The sequence below is a fragment of the Trichosurus vulpecula genome, chromosome 3 (genome assembly GCF_011100635.1).
Source record: "Trichosurus vulpecula isolate mTriVul1 chromosome 3, mTriVul1.pri, whole genome shotgun sequence".
In the NCBI taxonomy this organism is placed as follows: Eukaryota; Metazoa; Chordata; class Mammalia; order Diprotodontia; family Phalangeridae; genus Trichosurus; species Trichosurus vulpecula.
This window is the reverse complement of record NC_050575.1, coordinates 417,117,214-417,134,854: the sequence shown is the minus strand read 5'-3', so window position 1 is coordinate 417,134,854 and position 17,641 is coordinate 417,117,214. Positions and strand designations below refer to the sequence as shown.

Below are 17,641 nucleotides of genomic sequence, written 5' to 3'. Positions count from 1 at the left end.
TAACAAGGAGGGAACCATTAGTAAACTACCTTACTACAGAAGAACAAAGAACATTGGTAGGAGGCCATGCCAAAACATGAGGGCTTGTAGGTCGTTTTGAAAGCATTCGGCTGTGACAAATATCCAGGAAGAAGATTAGGCCCACCTGGAAATCACAACTGGTCAAGGGAACATTAGTTTGCTCCAGGATGGGCAAGAACTTGTACAGTCTTGGGTTATATTGAGAAAGGCATAGTGTCCATAAGGTTGGGGATGAAATGTCTCCTGTCCCCAGGCCTAGTCAGGCTATATCTAGAGCTCTGTGTTCCATCCTGGTGCCACATTTCAGGAAGGACACTGACAATTGGGGCGTGGAAGGTGCCTTCATCAGGAGAAAGATGAGTAGGATGGTGGAGACCAGCCCAAAAGAGGTTCCACTAAAGGAAATGAGGATGCATAGCCTGGAGAAGAAAAGACAGGGTGGATGAGGGAATGGGGGAGGGGGACGTGATGGCCATCCTCCATTATTCAAAGGGTCTCAGGTAGAGGAGAGATTTGATTGCAATTCAGGAGCACCTGATTTTGGAAATCCTCTACAAAGTCTTCTTTCAAGGACAGTCTAAGCAACAATATTTCCCTTGAGAGAAAAAAACCCAAAATTTATTATCACTAAAAGAAGGGACTGAGAAAATATCAAGAACCACTGATGTACACATTTACTTTCCTACTGTGTCTCTAGAAGATATTTATGAGACTAATTGATTCTCTCACAGAGGGCATCCTAGAGGGAGGGAGGGCAGGCAGGCCAGCCGACACAAAAAGTCTTCCCTGCAGACCACAGCTTGGCCATCATGACTGATAGAAAGGTACAGAGAAAACATGACCCAACTCAGCTTATCATTCATTGATTATAAAAAAGCTTCTAGTTCCACACAGCAAAAATCTGCCTTACAGGCTCTCTTCCAACAAAGGACCTCCCACATATGTGTCAAAATCATATTACTTGAAGAGTGTAACAATAAATAGAAATAACTTTGTGTAATGACCCTCTGATTATGTCTGTCAATTAAGTCATCCAACTGGGAGTTGTATCAATCGATCAGTTGATAAGAATTTATTAAATGTTTTCTATGGGCCAGACATGATGCTAAAGAAAGGCCAAAACTTTGATCCTGCCAACAGGGAGCACACATTCTAATGTAAATTACTATGTACATGCAAGATCTAGACAGAATAGATGCAAGGTTATTTCAGAGGGAAGGCGTTGGTTCTTGAAGGAACTGGGCAAAGGCCTCCTCAGGATAGTGTGATTTGGGCTGTCAGACTACATCTGAAATGTTTGTTTCTGGACACCACTATTTAGGAAGGATAGTGAGAAGCTAGAGAGGGTCCAGAGGAGAGCAGTCAGGATAGTGAAGGGCCTTGAGTTATGGAATAGAAAAATCACTTGAAAGAACTGGGCGTGTTTAGCTGGACATGGGCAAGGGTGGTTCAAGTATCTGAGCCTGTCCCATGGAAGATGAACAAGACTTGTTCTGCTCAGCCCCAGAGGCCAGAATTAGGAGCACCGGGCAGAAGGTACAAAGAGGTAGGAGCAGGCTCGATGTCAGGAAAAAAGTCCTAATAATTAAAACTGTCCTAAAACAGAATGGGATGCCTTGAAAAGTCAACAAGCTTTTATTAAGCACTACACATTGTGCCAGGCAGTGTATGAGGCACAGGAGGGGATGGGGGGAATGTTACAAAGAAGCAGCCAAAGGCTCAAGCTCCTGCCTGTCCCCAAGAAGCTCTCATTCTAGTGGGGGGGGAGATAATGTGGAAACAAATAGGCACAGACAAGATATGTACACAGTGGATGGAAAGGAACCTGAAAGTGGAAGACACCAGCCATGGAATTCAGAGGGAGAGGGATGTGGTCAAGAAAGGTCTCCTACAGTAAGGGGTGTTTGAGGTGGTCCTAGAAGAAAGACAGAAGCCTGGGGTGAAGGGAAAAACATTTAAAGCATGAGGCACAAGCCTGTCTAAGGCACACAGCCCCACATACAAAGAACACTATGTCAGCCATCATGCCTGGAGGTCTTCAAGCAGAGACTGGGTATGTCCTAGAGGGGAACCTTTTGGAGCCTGTGGTTGGACATGGCTGAGGTCCCTCCAACCCCAAATTGTCTGTGATTCTGTAAAATGCATCCTAGAATCCTAGGACTGAGAGTGACAAGGGACTTTAGGAAAGATGGTATCACCCAACCCCCTCATTTTACCAGGGAGGATGAAAATTGATCAGTTTCCCACTGTTTTCTCTCCTCTAGAGTAAAATGGCTTAATTCCATCAAAAAACGCTTATATGACAATTTCTTGTCTCTCTAGATTTCTTCCTTGAGCAGGGAATTCTATTTAGTAGCCTACTTTCTGAAAGAAAAGGGCAAGGCTACGTGTGTGAGAACAGCTCAAGCAAGATGGGTGCAGTCCTGGGATGGTGTGCCAACAGATGCCCTCCTGTGGCTGACATCCCCTCAGACTCCTTCCACATCATGGGGATTCAGCAGAATAGACTCAGTCTTAAAATGTGGGTGATGGAGGCGTCTGTGAAGTCCACTCAGTGTGGAGGATGTGCCCTGCCTAAGAGGCGACTTACTTCTGGAATTGCCCACTAAACCGGCAGCTCCTTGAGGGCAAGGGCTGCATCATTCTCGCTGGCGCTGTGTCCCCAGAGGTGACTAAGGGGCCTTGCAGGTGCATGGCAGGCACTCCATATATGTGGTATGTATTTAAACTGATCAACCACTGCTGAAGCGGAAGTATGGTGTGGAAGAGAAAAGCACTGAGCTCAGAATCAAAAGACCTGGGCTTGAGTCCTATCTCTGGCACACGTGACTGTGGACAAATCGTTTCAACTCTTAGAACCTCAGTTTCCTTATTTGTAAGATGGGCTTCATGGGACCAAGGCTCAGACAGGGTAACTTCCTTAAGGTAACACAGAGGTACCACATTCTAGGAAGGTAGGTTTAAGGCTCTGAAGTGAAGGCCCTTTCCCACAGGCCATGAAGCATCTTGGACCTTGGGGAAAGTGATTAATGATCCAGGATGTCAGAACGACTGTTGTCTTTCTCCCCCAACTCTACAAGCCCCACCTCCCAGGACACAGGTGATCCTTGACTAGTCCATAGGTCACCACCTAACCTCATAGCTGGGTATTCACCATTCCTTGCCTCATGCTATCTAGTTAAGGTCACACACCAGCCATTCCTGAACACATTTAACCCATTCACAGAAGTGGAGAGGCCATGGCCCCTGTCTCCCTCATCTGGCCATAGGACAAGGAGGATCCTGCCATCAGGAGCCTTTGGGGCTTGTTGGTCATATTACAGTGGGGATTCTTTTCAGGCACAGGCTGGACTACATGGTGGCTTCCAACCCCAAGAGCTGTCATTCTGTGCCTCTTCTAGGTTTGCTCCACAGGGTGTTCCTAAAGTCTGGACACATAGATGAAAATGCATATTTTCAAGAAATGAAATGAATGAAATTTTCGACACATTTTATTTAATTGGAATATTAACAAATAACATCTTCAATATGATTTCCATCGTTTCTGATGCAAAAGGTTGATGTGCTTTGCAAGAATCACGTGAACTTGATGCAATAACTCCACATTGCCATCAATTTTATAACATTCATTCTTTATATGTTCAATCAAGCGTGTTGCATCTGTGATTTTCATTGAGTATGCCTTCTCCTTTAGCATACCCCAGAAATAGAAGTCAAGGGGGCTAAGGTCTGTTAATACTCCAAATATTTCAAAATATACATTTTGTCCTATGTGTCCAGACTTTAAGGACACGCTGTATATTCCCACAGCCCCTGCTTTGGTTCAGGCCCTTCTCACTTCTTGCCTGGACTATTTTTACTGCTTCTAACTGGTCTTCCTGCCTCCTGCCCAAACAGTCTCCTAAGGTTACTCTAAAGTCTTCTGTGGCTCCCTAGTGTCCACAGCATAAAATGCAAACTCCTTAGTCTGGAGTTTTTTTTGCCGTTGTTTCAGTCACGTCCAACTGTCCGTAACCCCGTTTGGGGTTTTCTTGGCAGAGACACTGGAATGGTTTGCCATTTCCTTCTCCAGCTCATTTCACAGATGAGGGAACTGAAGCAAACAGGGTTAAGTGACTTGCCCAGGGTCACCCAGCTAGGAAATGTCTGAGGGCAAATTTGAACTCAGGTCTTCCTGACTGCAGGCCTGGTACTCTATCCACAATGCCAGCCTGGAATTTAAGGCCTCCCACAAATTGCCTTCAGCCTACTATACTACCAGTATTATTGCACATGGCTCTCTTTCACATATATTCCAACTCAAACAGATGAGTACCGTTTTTCTAGTCTCATGGTGTATCCCCCCGCCACTTTTGTACTGACTGTCCTTTGTGCCTAGAGCTCAGCCTCTTTTGCCTCCACCTATGAAAATATTTCTTCTTTTTCTTTCAAGGCTCAGGGCCCCTTTCATCTCCTAGGGGTCCTTCTTGCTCTAAATCGATGATCCCACCATGCTCTGGAAGAAAGCGATCACCTAACTGCCCCCATCCCATTCCACTTTGCATAGGTTGTTTCCCGTTGTAGATTAGAAGCACACCGAGGGTGGAGGCTCTGAGCCTCATCTTTATATGCCCGTGGGCCTTTACCAGCTCAATGAAAGGAGACAGGATCAAACAGATGATCAGCTCCCAGCAGGCTGACTGAGTCTTCGCATCTTTCTCCTCCCTTAATGTGTTAGACGCAGCAGATGCTTAACAAATGTGCTTGTTTTTAAATTGAATTGAGCTAAACCTGGCGCTCTGGTCCTCTCAGTCCCCTGTGTGTCCCTGGACATGAACAGAAGAAACCCGAGCGGGAGCTATTACATCCGGGAACGATCGCTCTTGTTGGCTTTGCCCAGCGCCCCTTCCCTGGGCTCCGCAGCCACGAGCAGGTGGGCCAACAAAAGCTGGCCAGCTTGCAGCTTCCACGTTCCCAAAGCGCCGGCAGGGAACCGAGACGTGCTCACTTCGCGTGCGTTCGGGAGGGCAAAGAAATTGTTTCTCTTTTAAAAAAGCAGCCTCCTTCTCTTCTCTTTCTTCTTTCTGTTTAAGCCCTCGAGCCTCCCTGTTTGTCAGTCTTATTGTCTCCAGACTATCCCCAGCTGAATAATGAGCTTGGAGTTATTAAGCACAGACGCAGCATTCTCCGATTCTCCGCTGTTGGCAGTAAACGAGTCCGGCCGGCTCTCCAAAGAACGCGGCGGTTCTTACCTTCTTCTCCATCCCAGGCTTTCTTTCTCAAAAGATAAGGCAGAGGTTCTTGTTGGGGTTTTTTTTTCCAGTTCTTTGTTTTTTTGTTTTTTTTTTTTTTCTTCCCCAGGCAAAGGAAAGACTTAGCATATCATAGAGGAATGGCTGCCTACTCCTGCAGCAGCCCAGACTCGCTTAGAGGAGCCCTATTCAGGGCCATAATTCCAACTCCAAATTTAGCTCCAGGGTATAATAAGAAAGAAGAGTCTTTTCTTCTTCCTTTTAAATTGGATACTCGCTGCTTTGTTCAGCCTAGTCCTGACGGCCCACAATCGTGCGGGACAGGAAAGAGAATGAAAATCACTAACACTCCCCAAATGCACCCCCACCTGAATCTCATCTTTGATTCTGCCAAACTGCCTTCGGGGCTTGAGACCAAGGAGCTCCAAAATGGCCAGAGGGAGAAAGATGAGGCTTACACTGTGCCAGGCATGCTGTTAAATACTGGGGAGAGAGGGAAAGGCATAACTGGTCTCTGTCCAGGAGAAGCTCCCAGTCCAATGGGTGGGACAACATGTCAATCAGTGGGGTCAAACTCAAATAGGATCAGGGGCTACTGAGTCATATGTATTGACTGGGAATACCCCCAAACAGTCACACTATCTATATTCTATTATACGTTTGCCATTTGGTCAATTACTTCCCAACCGCATTTTAACCTGACACCTCTAATGTATAACAGATGGAAGGTCATCTCAGTTGGGGAGGAGAAGGACCCTTTAGAGATGGTGGGATGTGAGCTAAGTCTTCAGGTGACCAGAGAGGGAGAGCATTCCAGGCCCCCGGTTAAGCCCAGCAGGGCAAAGGGGCAGAGATGCAAGATGAGAATCGCCTTCCAGAAACTGCCAGCAGGCCAGTGCCGCTGGAATGCAGACTGTGCAGAGGGGGTTAAGGAGTGAAAAGCATGGAAAAGCAGGAAGAGATGTGAGCTGTGCGGAGAAAAAACAAAAGGTCATAGATGTTTCTGAGTGGGCCCCACCAGGGTGCCCACGGAGGGTCAGTGGAAAGCCGAGTCAAAGGCTGGAAAGGCAAGTCTGGTGCTGCTCTCTCCTGGGGTTTCACTCAGCCCACCCAGGAGCCCTGCCTGGGGCCTCCATCTCCTGGCTCCGGGCTCCTCCTCTGGATGTGGTTTCTCAACCAGGATGTGAACCATGGCCCCTAGGGGAATAACTGCTTTGCTGAATTATTGCATACACTGACCCCATCCCTGTATGTAAAGAGAGCCCCAGTAACCTACTCCATCACTGGACATTTATGGTACAGCCCCTGCTATGTGCCCACCTCTGCATTGGGAACCGTGAAGCAGATGATGCTTTCTCTGTCCTCAAAGAACTTACATTTGGCCTGGGGAGAAATTCAATCCATCGGTGAAGCGCTGGCCCAGAATTCAAGCAGGAGGAGTTCGTGCAGCGCTTTCAGAGATGCCAAGCCACAGCCCATCATTTTAACCCCAGCATCCTCCCAGTAACGCTCTACAGTTTTTGGGGACACTGGCATACCCAAGGAACTAATTACAAAGAGCCCAAAGGGCACTGGAAGGATGCCCAGCTTTTGTAGGTAGGCTGGGTCTGTTGTCAATAACACCACCGCATGTGGTCAAGGAACTGTTGTGCCAGGAAGGGATCGCAGGAGCACAGACTTACAGCCAAGAGGGACCTCAAAGCTCATCCATTCCCACCTACCCATTTTACAGGTGAGGAAAGGTAAGGCCCAGAAAGGTTACATAACCTGTCCAAGTTTACATGGACCGTTAAGCATCACAGCCCTCCCTGGTTCCAGATTATCTGGCTCAAAGTCTGGAGTCCTTCTCGCTGCCTCTTGGGGTCAGTCAAATATCCAAAATGAGAGGTAACAGACAGACAGTCCCAAGACCAGGAAGCCCAAGAAATCAAGAGAATTAGAAGGTCCCCTAGAGGGTTAATAAGTAACATGGACAGAAGGAGAAGCAAGAAGGGGCTGTGATCTCCATCTCTGAAGGGAAGCAACTCATGCATGTGCCAAAGTATGTATCTAAGAGTTGGCCATCCAAAGACCTTTTACTGGCTGAATTATCCATGAACTTATTGGCTCAATACAGAAACTAGGGGAGGGAAAGACGACAGTGACTATATGTATGTGTGCTATCTTCCCCATTAGAATGGAAGCTCCTTGAGAGCAGAAATGATTTCATCTTTGGTTTTCTCCCCTCAGTGCCAAGCACAGTACCCAACATATAGTAGGTGCATAATAAATGCTTGTTGACTGACCAACAAGAGCATCTAGATGAGGCCTCTCATGTGTCCCAAACTCAGCAGGCACTTCCTCTTGCCTCACTGGTTGCCTCAATACACTTCCAATCAACAGAGCATCATTCTAATTCCTTGTGGCTGAACAGCCTCTGAGATGTTCAAGTCCTGAGATAACCCTCAGGAAGGAAAGCCAGCCATAACATTGTGGACAGGACGGGGCACAAACAAGAGTCTGGCCTTGGCCGTTTGCTGCCCATGTGACTCTGGACTATTCAGCAAGCCTCTCTTACCTTGTTTCTACCTCTGCAAAATGTGGCTGCCAACATGTGGCCTAAAGCATGAGGGAATGGGGAGAGTGCTGGTCCTACAAGTCACGGAGAGTGGGTTCAAATCCCATCTCGGACATTTGATAGTTGTGTGACCATGGCAAACTCATTCGCACTTCTGACCTTTAGCCTGTTTATCTGTGAAAGAGAGAGAATATCTGCAGTGGAATAATAAAAAGAGAATTTCACTCAATAATGATCAAATGCATAAAATATCTCCGCTTCAGTCTTCCAAAGGACAGTTAACACATCTCTCCCTCTCTCTGTCTCTCTCTCTCTTTCTCTCTCTCTCTCACCCTCTGTCTCTCTCTCCCTTTCTCTCTGTCTCTCTCTCTCTCTGTCTCTCTCTCTCTCTCTCTCTCTCTCTCTCTCTCTCTCTCTATATATATATATATATATATATATATATATATATATATATATATTTACATACACACACATATATATATATACATAGGTGTGTGTGTGTGTATTCACATATACACACAGTTACAAAATTATAAAATGTCCTTTAGAGGAATAAAGACCAATTTAAATACCTAGAGGGAAAGTTAGTACTCATGGCTGGGCCATGTCAATATAATAAAAGTAACCATACTTCCTAACTTAATTTACAGATATAGTACTGCACCAATCAAACTATCAAGGGAATATTTTGTGTACAGAGGTAGACAAAACAATGGCAAAACTTATTTGGAGGAACAATAAAATCTAGGATGTCAAAAGAAATGACAAGGGGGAAGAAATGACTGTGGAAGAGCTTTCGCAAACTTCAAACTGTGTCATAAGGCAGCCAACATCAGAACTACCTGGTGCTGATTAAAAAATGGAGAAATGGATCAATTCAACAGGTTGGACAAAAAGCAGAAGTAACTGAACTCAATAACTCAGAATATGATGGACCCCAAAACATAAATTACCTAGAAGACCTCCCAATTTGACAAGAATTGCTGGGAAAGCAGCAGTCTGATAGAAATGTTAGGCTTAGGGCAACATCTTATACCATGTTCCATAGTAAATCCAAATAAAAACACAAACTGAATATTAAAAGTTAGACCATTAGAAAAGAAAGAAGGAAAAGAATTATACAAGATACTTTTCATAGCTATGGCAAGGGGGTAAATTCTTAACCAAAAATCAAGAGTCAATTGCAAAAAAAAAAAAAAAAAGAGATAAATCTTGATAATAATCATCCAAAAACTTGATAATTCTGACTGCAAGAAATTAAAAAGCTTTTGCATAAACAAAATTAACAACAAGGATAAGAAGGGAAGAAGTAGAACAGGAGAAAAATATTTGTATGCAATAGGTCTGATGAGGGTCTGATATGCAATACATGCAGGCAACGAAAAGAAATATAAAACCAAAAACGTGGCTAAAAGCCATTCGTTGCCTGGTAGACAAATGATCCCAGGACGGTCAGTGTTGTAGAGGCTGCAGAAAGGAAGGAAAACTAATGCCTTCAGGAGAAGGCTGTCCATGGCAAGGTCTGGCCTTCTTGCACTGGCCCAGCCATGCTATTTGGCCCTCTGCTATACATCATCAGAGAAGCCAAGGGAAGAGTCACAACATTCCAAAGGAGAAAGAAAAGGGCACCAGATACCATCCCAGGCTCACTGGGCTCATATGGCTTTATTTGCAGGGATGGGGGGAGATGGGAGGGGACAGGACAGTCAGCAGGATTATACAGTTTCTGGCAATGGGATTTGTCTCATAGAGAAGTGTTCCATTCATGTGGGCGGGCATCAGCCCTGAAGGGAAGACTTCATATCCAGTGCCGAGCAGCACCAAGGGCAGCACTGAAAGTACAAAGGGCACCGTAGATCCCCCTCGAGGCCAGCAGCAGTGAGCCAGCCTCTGCGCTGTGGCCGGACTCCCGCAGCTGATGCGCTGTCTCATCCACAGACCAGGGACCTTCCTTTTGGTGGGCCAAGAGGTGATTGATGAGATGAGGGTAAAAGGGAGTGGAAATACATCTTGCCACCAACTTGGCGTCCAGGAGTAGGGAGAGGAGCTCAGGGTCGCAGCTGGACTCATCCACCTTCAAAAAAAGAGAAACAGGCCAAGATGATGCATTAGAAAGCCAAGCTCTCTTAACATTTCCTTGCAAACAACTTTAAAATATCTTAAATCCAATTTTGGAGCCACAAAGCCAACAAAAGGTCAGGGTGAGACATTTTCCAAGCCTAAGAAAACTTAGCAGGTCCAGGGCCTGCCCAGAGTTCATACACGGTGGCAACAGTAGTGACCACAACAGCAGATTTGGGAGCTCTCAGCCCAGAGATAGTGAGGGGGTCAGACACCTGGGCAGACAGAGATTACAGGGGACCCTTTGCTGACGCTGGATGCAGCCAGCCCTGATTGGCAGCTCTATTGCCCATACACAGTTCTGGGTTGTAGTTCCAGGGTGGAGAAGAGTGCTGGGGGTCGGTCACAAAGAAACAGAGGCCTGGGTCACAATTCCTAAGCAAAGAGAGTGTTAGTGCTTACAGCTGCAGGGGACCAGGGGTCCTTCCTGGATAAAGAACAGAGCCCAGAATAGGAGAACAGGGACCACACCCCTCCTTGGATCCCACCCCCTTTGAAGCACCAGGACCCTCAGAACTAACTCTGAGAAGAGTAGCCCAAAAAAGCCTGATGCTTGGGCAGTGCCTCCTTACTCCCAGATAAACAGAGCCCAACTTTAACACAAAATCCAAAGTCAAGAAATAGGCTGGAAAAATTAGGAAACAGCAAAAAACAAACAAAAAAACTTGACAACATAAAGCTACTATGGTGGCAGGGAAGACGAAGACAAAAACTCATAAGAAGACAACAAGGTGAAAACAGCTACAAGAAAAGTCTCAAAGAAAAAATGTTAAGTAGACCCAAGTCCAACAAGAATCCCTGGAAGACAGTGGGGCAGCTAGGTGGCGCAGAGTAGAACACCGGCCCTGGAGTCAGGAGGACCTGAGTTCAAATCCCACCTCAGACACTTGACACATGTACTAGCTGTGTGACCCTGGGCAAGTCACTTAACCCCAACTGCCCTGAAAACACCCCCCCACCCAAAGAAAAGAAGGTTTAAAAAAAAAGAATCCCTGGAAGAGTTAAAGAAAGAGATAAGTAGAGTAAAAATTGGGAAAAGAAATGAAAGTGATATAATAAACTTATGAAAAGAGAATTAACAGCTAATAATACCTTAAAAAATAAAATTTGCCAAATGGAAAAAGAGGTATAAAAATTTACTGAAGAAAATAATTCTTTAAAAAGCAGACTTGACCAAACCTAAAAGAGATACAAAAGCTCACTGAAGAAAATGATTCCTTAAAAGTTAGAATTGGACAAGAGGAATCTAATGACTCCATGAGAAATCAAAAAACAAAACAAAAACAAAATCAAAAGAATGAAAAAAAAACCAGAAGAAAATATGAAGTATGTATCTCATCATAAAAATAACTGACCTAGAAAATAAACTGAGGAGAGATAACGTAAGAACTGTTGGACTACTTGAAAGCCACAATCAAAAAAAGAGCCTAGACATTACATTTTTAAGAAATTATCACGCAAAACTGACCCAATATCTTAGATCCAGGGGGTAAAAACAGGAAGAGAGACTCTATCAATCACCCCCTGAAAAAAGATCCCAAAATGAAAATTCCTAGGGATATTATAGTTAAATTCCAGAGCTCCCAGGTCAAACAGAAAATACTTGAGGCACCCAGAAATATCATGGAACCACATTCAGGATCATACAAGATTTAGCGGCTTCCACGTTAAAAGAGCAGAAGGCTTGGAATATAAAATTTTGAAAGTCAAAGGAGCTAGGATTACAACCAAGAATCACCTACCCAGCAAAAATGAGTGTAATACCTCGGGGGGAGCGGGAAGGGGGGGGAGAAATGGATATTTAATTAGAGGACTTTTCGAGCATTCCTGATGAAAAGACCATAGCTGAATATAATGTCACATTCAAACACCCTCAAGAGAAGCACAAAAAGGTAAACATGAAAGAGAAATTAAATCAATAAGAGACTCAATAAAGTTAAACTGTTTACATTCCTATATGGGAAAATGATACATGTAACTCTCAAGAAATTTATCATTATTAAGGCATTAAAAGGAATTTACATAGAGGGCATGAGTGTGAGATGATTGATTTAGAATGATCTCTGCCCCACCCCCAAAATGAAGGGAGGAGAAAGAGGGATGCACTGGAAGAAGGGGGAAGGGAGAAGTAGAAGGGGGGAAATTTTCTCACATAAAAGAGCATGGAGGGGGAAACAGTGGAGGGGGGAGCAGCGGGCAATGCTTGAACCTCATTCTCACCAGAACTGGTTCAAAGAGGGAAGAATACACTCAGTTGTGTATATAAATGTCACTTGCTCAACAGGGAAGCAGGGAGGGAAAGTGTTACAACAATTCAGCCGGCAGCTGCTGTGGGGGTGAAAATCCAACAGAAGCCCAACAACAAGAGCGCTGCAAGCCCAGGTTCTTTTGATCTCCTTTACTAAGGAAAGCAACGTTAAGGGATTAACAGTCTTACTTTAATCCAACATACAAATATCATTCACTCAGCTCTGGGGGAAAAGCCAGCACCCTGAGCTTTGGAGCAAATACAAACACAGCAAATAAACACAAATCAACAGACAGATTTCTGTCTGACAAAATCACAATATACAGTTACCAGAGAAGCATCAACATCAAAGCCGGGGAGCTAATAACAAAGGAGCTAGGGCCTAGAGTCACACACCACTCCTGCTGCGGCTCAGAGCTCCGAAAGAGAAAGCCAACCTCTGCATTTATATATCCTGTTCAGGGTGAAAGGTGAGTCACACATGCGACTCACCCATGTGACCTAAAATCGTCACAGAAATGTGACTTAAACCCATATGGTCTAAAAGCCTCTGATGTCACAAACATGTCACTCAAACCCATGCAAACAAGTCTTTCCCTTGAGGCAAGGAGGTCAAGGACCCCTAATTTAATCAAGGAAACAAAGGCCAAACTCTACAAGGGCACTTGGTTGAATAAGTGCTAAGAGCCCATCTTGATTCCCAATACAGAAAGGGATAAGAGAAAGGGGGAAGATGACAAAAGAGAGAGTAGATTAAAGGAGGTAGTAGTTAGAAACAAAATAGACTTTAGAGGATGGACAGGATAAAGAGACTGAGAGAGACAGAGTCAGAGAGAGACAGAGACAGAGAAAGAGATAGAGAGAGACAAAGCTAGAGAGACAAGGATAAAACAAAAGAAAACAGAATGGAAGGAAATACAGTTAGTAATCATAACTGTGAATGTAAAGGGGATGAACTCACCCATAAAATGGAAATGGATTAGAAACCAGAATCCAACAATATGTTGTTTACAAGAGATATACTTGAAATAGAAAGACACACATGGAATTAAAATAAAGGGCTGGAGCAGAATTTAATATGCTTTAGCTGAAATAAAAAAAAAAAAGCAGGAGTAAAAATCGATGTCAGACAAAGCAAAAGCAAAAAAAAATAGGCATAATTAAAAGAGATAATAAGGGAAAGTACATTATGCTAAAAGGTACCATAGACAATAAAGTAAAATCGAAAATTTTTACAGTACGTTTCTCTAATAAAGGAATCATTCCTTAAATATATACTAGGTCAAATTTATAAAAATATAAGCCATTCCCCAATTGATAAATGGTCAAAGGATATAAATAGGCAGTTTTTAGAAGAAGAAATCAAAGGTATCTATAGTCATATGACAAAATGCTCTGAATCACTCTTGATTAAAGAAATGCAAATTAAAACAACTCTGAAGTACCACCTCACACCTATCAGAAACAGCCAATGCTGGAAGGGATGAGGGAAACAGGTACACTAATAAATCGCTGGTGGAGTTGTGAACTAGTTGGTCTAACTATTCTAGAGAACAATTTGGAACTATTCCCAAAGGGCTATTAAACTGTGCACACACTTTGGCCCGGCAATACCACTACTACTAGGTCTGTATCCAAGAGATGAAAAAAAAAAAAAAGGAAAAGGATCTATATATACAAAAATATTTTTAGCATCTCTTTTTGTGGTGGCCAAGAATTGGAAATTGAGGGGATGCCCATCCATTGAGGAATGGCTGAACAAGAAGTGACATGTGATTGTGATGGAGTATCACTATGCTATAAGAAATGAGGATGGGGTGGTTTCAGAAAAACACGGCAAGACTTATATGAACTGATGCAAGGTGAAGTGAGAAGAACCAGGAGACAACTATGTGCAGTAACAGTAATGTTGAAATGATGATCAACTGTGGAAGACTCAGCTACTCTGATCAATACAACGTGCCCCATGCCAGGAAAGCTCTGCCCGTCTGTGATAAGGACAGTTATCGCGGTCACGCCTTGGTAACAAATCCCCTCCCACCTCTTAGCTTCCCTAATTCCTTGAAGAATCAGCTCTTCCTGGGACCCCAATAGCTACTGCCCTGCTCTGTATTCTTCACCCGCATACCCCCTCTCCTGTGGGAATGGCAGTTCCTTGAGGGCAAGGACTGTGGTTTTTCTTTTCTTTTTATCTCCAATGCTAGCAGAGCTTGGCATACAGTAAGTGCTTAATAAACATTTGTTGCCTGACTGACCAATAATAAGGAATACAGCGGATAGAGCATCAAACTTGAAGTGAGAAAGACCCGAGTTCAAATTCTACCTCAGACATTTACTAGCTACCTAGCACAGGGCAAGCGACAGCTTCTCTCAGCCTCAGGGTGCTCGTCTGTTCAAAGGGAATCGTAACAGCAGCCTCCTCACAGAAGGTGCTCACCCTTATAATCTTAAATGGCTTTGTGAGGTCCGGCTCTTATCATTATAATAAGTACTGTTAAGAGAAGGGGGAAGAGGGAATGTCCACCTCTACCGCCTCTGACTGACGGGGACGGGCCTGAGGCCAGAGGAGCGAGGGGCTGTGCTGGGGCTCAGAGGCCAAGCACAAGAGCTCTGGGTCTGCTGGGAGAGCAGATCGCCTGGGACAGAGGGACGGGGCTGGGGGGAGGAGCGAACGTGCGTTCGTGTGTGTGTGTGTGTGTGTGTGTGTGTGTGTGTGTGTGTGTGTGTGTATGTCTGCAGATATATTGTATGTGTATGGGGTGTGTGTATACTGTGTGTGTGTGTGTATACTGTGTGTCTGCAAGTATATTATACATGTATGGTGTGTGTGCGCACGTGCGTGTGTGTGCGTGTGCATGTGTGTGTGTGCGTGTGTGTATTGTGCCTGTAGATATATATTGTGTGTGTGCATGTGTGCGCGCGCGTGTGTGTGTATTGTGTCTGCAAATATATTGTGTATGTACTGTGTGTGTGTGTATGTGCAGATATATTGTGTGTGCGCGTGTGTGTATTGTGTCTGCAGATATACTGTGTGTGTGTGTGTGTGCGTGTGTGCATGCACTAACACAAACAACGGATACAAGGCAGGGATTTTTTAAAAAGCTGCAGGGCTCAGCCTCTCTGCAGCCCTGAATCAGCCTTCCAGGAAGCAACACCTTCATTAGCCTCTCTTCCTTCCCTCCCTCCCTCCCAGAACTTGAAAGACTTCTTCCTACAAAGAGGAGGATTGATGTTTCCTGAGCAGAGAAGAGACGGGAGGCTGGGCGACAGCCCCGGGAGCTAAGCCCTTGGTTTCCCATTTTCTGTCTCTGCTTCTCTTTGCAGGGACATCTTTAGAAACAGGACTTCTGGATGAGCCGTCACTCCTTCAAAGGTCTCTGGCGCACCGCCCAGCCCACTTGGGGCAGGCTCTCACCAGGGAGGCCCTGTTCTTTTGTTCTGTCCCCCTTCCTCCCAAAAAGCTGTTTATCTGGTGGGCTGGAGAATCCTACGCTGGAACGCACAGGGATCCAAGAACCTGCCTCCCTTTCTTCTGCCAAGATATCTGAAGGAAGGAAGATGGAAGCCGTCAGCCTGGGCAGCAGCCTGGCATCGTTCTCTCTTCTGAAAAATGAGGGTAACTACCCTCACGGGCTCAGGAGGCCACAGTTGGTTAAACCTCCTGTGGGGAGAGGAGCGGGATCTGTGATAAGGACAGTTATTGTCGTCATGCCTTGGTAACAAATCCCTTTTTAAAAGACACTTTATATATATATACCTTATCTCCTCTGAGACTCTGAATGTAGGCCTGTTACTATCCCCACTTTACACATAAGGAGACAGGTTAATAGGATTAAATGACCCGATCAGGGTCACAGACTCATCAAGCATCTCAGGCACAGTCTGAACTCAGGCCTTCCCCAATCCCAGCCCAAGGCTCTGATCACCACTAATAGTGACCAAGCTCTTCAAGGTTTACAAAGCGCTCTATTAACCCACTGACCTTCACCACTCTATGAAGTACATACTGGTATTATCCCCATTTTACCAAGGAGGAGACTGAGTCTGAGAGAGGCAAAGGGTCCGCAGAGAAATCTTCCTGACTCTCACCCCGCTCTGCCCACTCCACCATGCAGCTGGTCCTCGAGGATCTGAAGCTCACAGCTTGTACCGGCTGGAAGGAAGCTCGGAGGCTGTCTGGTCCAGTCACCTCCTCATACAGCCACAGAGGGCCTGTAGCAGTAGGCAGGAGCTAGGATGCCCTCGATCCCCAGCCTCTGCCCCGGGCAGGCCCCTGCAGGGGAGCTTGGAGCTTAGGCACACACATCCTCCCTACTACATCAGCTGCTAAAGTGAGCTTGGCCCCCAACCAGGACGTGACTTCAATGTAATCAGAAGAACTAACTATTGAAAACCAGAGTTTTGGAGAGAAATGGGAGTGGCTCAGACCTTCTCAGTCTCCCACTCCCCACAGCCATGCTCCCATCAGCAGCATCGATGCCATCTGGGTACGGCTTGTCTGCCAACATTGGGGAGCTCCCTGAGGGCAGGCGCTCAACTTTTACTTTCTTTGTAACCACATCACTTGGCACTGTGACTGGCACACAGGAGGCATTTAATAAATGCTTAATGAGTAAATGAACTAAAGTGTTAGAAATTGCATAGCAATATTTCTATCTGGTTACAAAAACTATTTAGAGGCAAAGCTGCCCTTTCTCGGTCCTCGGGGTCAGGGTGTGCTGGCCTGAGCTAGGCCCGGCTCCCTCACTTCCTTGACTCTCCTGGTGGCATCTCAGGTCCCTTCCAGCACCAATAGGGTCCATCCATCCCAGTTCTAAGGGTGACAGCTGCAGGTTTCTTTGGGTTAATGAGCCCTTCACCACTGGAAATGCTGCCTCAGAGAGGGGAAGCAGGGCAGTAATTATCCTGGAGGGATCTAGAGGATTCACAGTCCCCTTGAAGTTTGCCCACTTCCCCTCTCTCACCTCCAGTCTGTCCTTCATGCCAGTCCTCTCTCCCCTACATACCAAGCCTGGCCACATCACAGCCTCTGCTCAGGACCCAACAGGGCTCCTCACTGCCCATAAGGCCAAATTCAAGGTCCTCAAGGCCCTTCTGGTCCAGCCTCTAGTTCCAGCCTTGTCTTGAGTTCGTCCCCTCCATGACCTTCACTGGTCCCTCATTGTCCCTTCCCCCGATATGCTGCGCTCTCCCTCCTCTGGTACACTGCCTGGAGGTAATAGCCCTCTCCCAGAGTCCCCCCCAGAGCCTGGTTCTGTGACCCTCTAATGGCTCCATAAGGTAGTAAGATGTATGCCTGGGGCTCACCCTGCCTCTTCCATGAGCTCCCTGAGGGCAAAAAGCACCTTCTCTAAAATCTGAGATTCTCAACAAAGACACAGTCAAGTCAGTCATGGTTTATTTGGGGTATGATGGCAAGGCATTTTCCTCTCCCCACCAGCCCTGTGTCCCTGCAGCCCC

The 17,641-nt window shown here is 45.6% G+C and overlaps 1 protein-coding gene across 1 annotated transcript in view; it reads right to left on the bottom strand.

Annotated features, from left to right (window-relative positions):
- Positions 1–9,445: 9,445 nt before the first annotated feature.
- Positions 9,446–17,641, bottom strand: part of NBAS (NBAS subunit of NRZ tethering complex) — a 271,212-nt gene continuing 263,016 nt past the window's right edge. Inside the window, exon 52 of the mRNA XM_036750476.1 lies at positions 9,446–9,886. Within this exon, the coding sequence (XP_036606371.1) occupies positions 9,611–9,886 (276 nt within the window). The 3' untranslated portion in view covers positions 9,446–9,610. The remainder of the gene's footprint in view (positions 9,887–17,641) is intronic.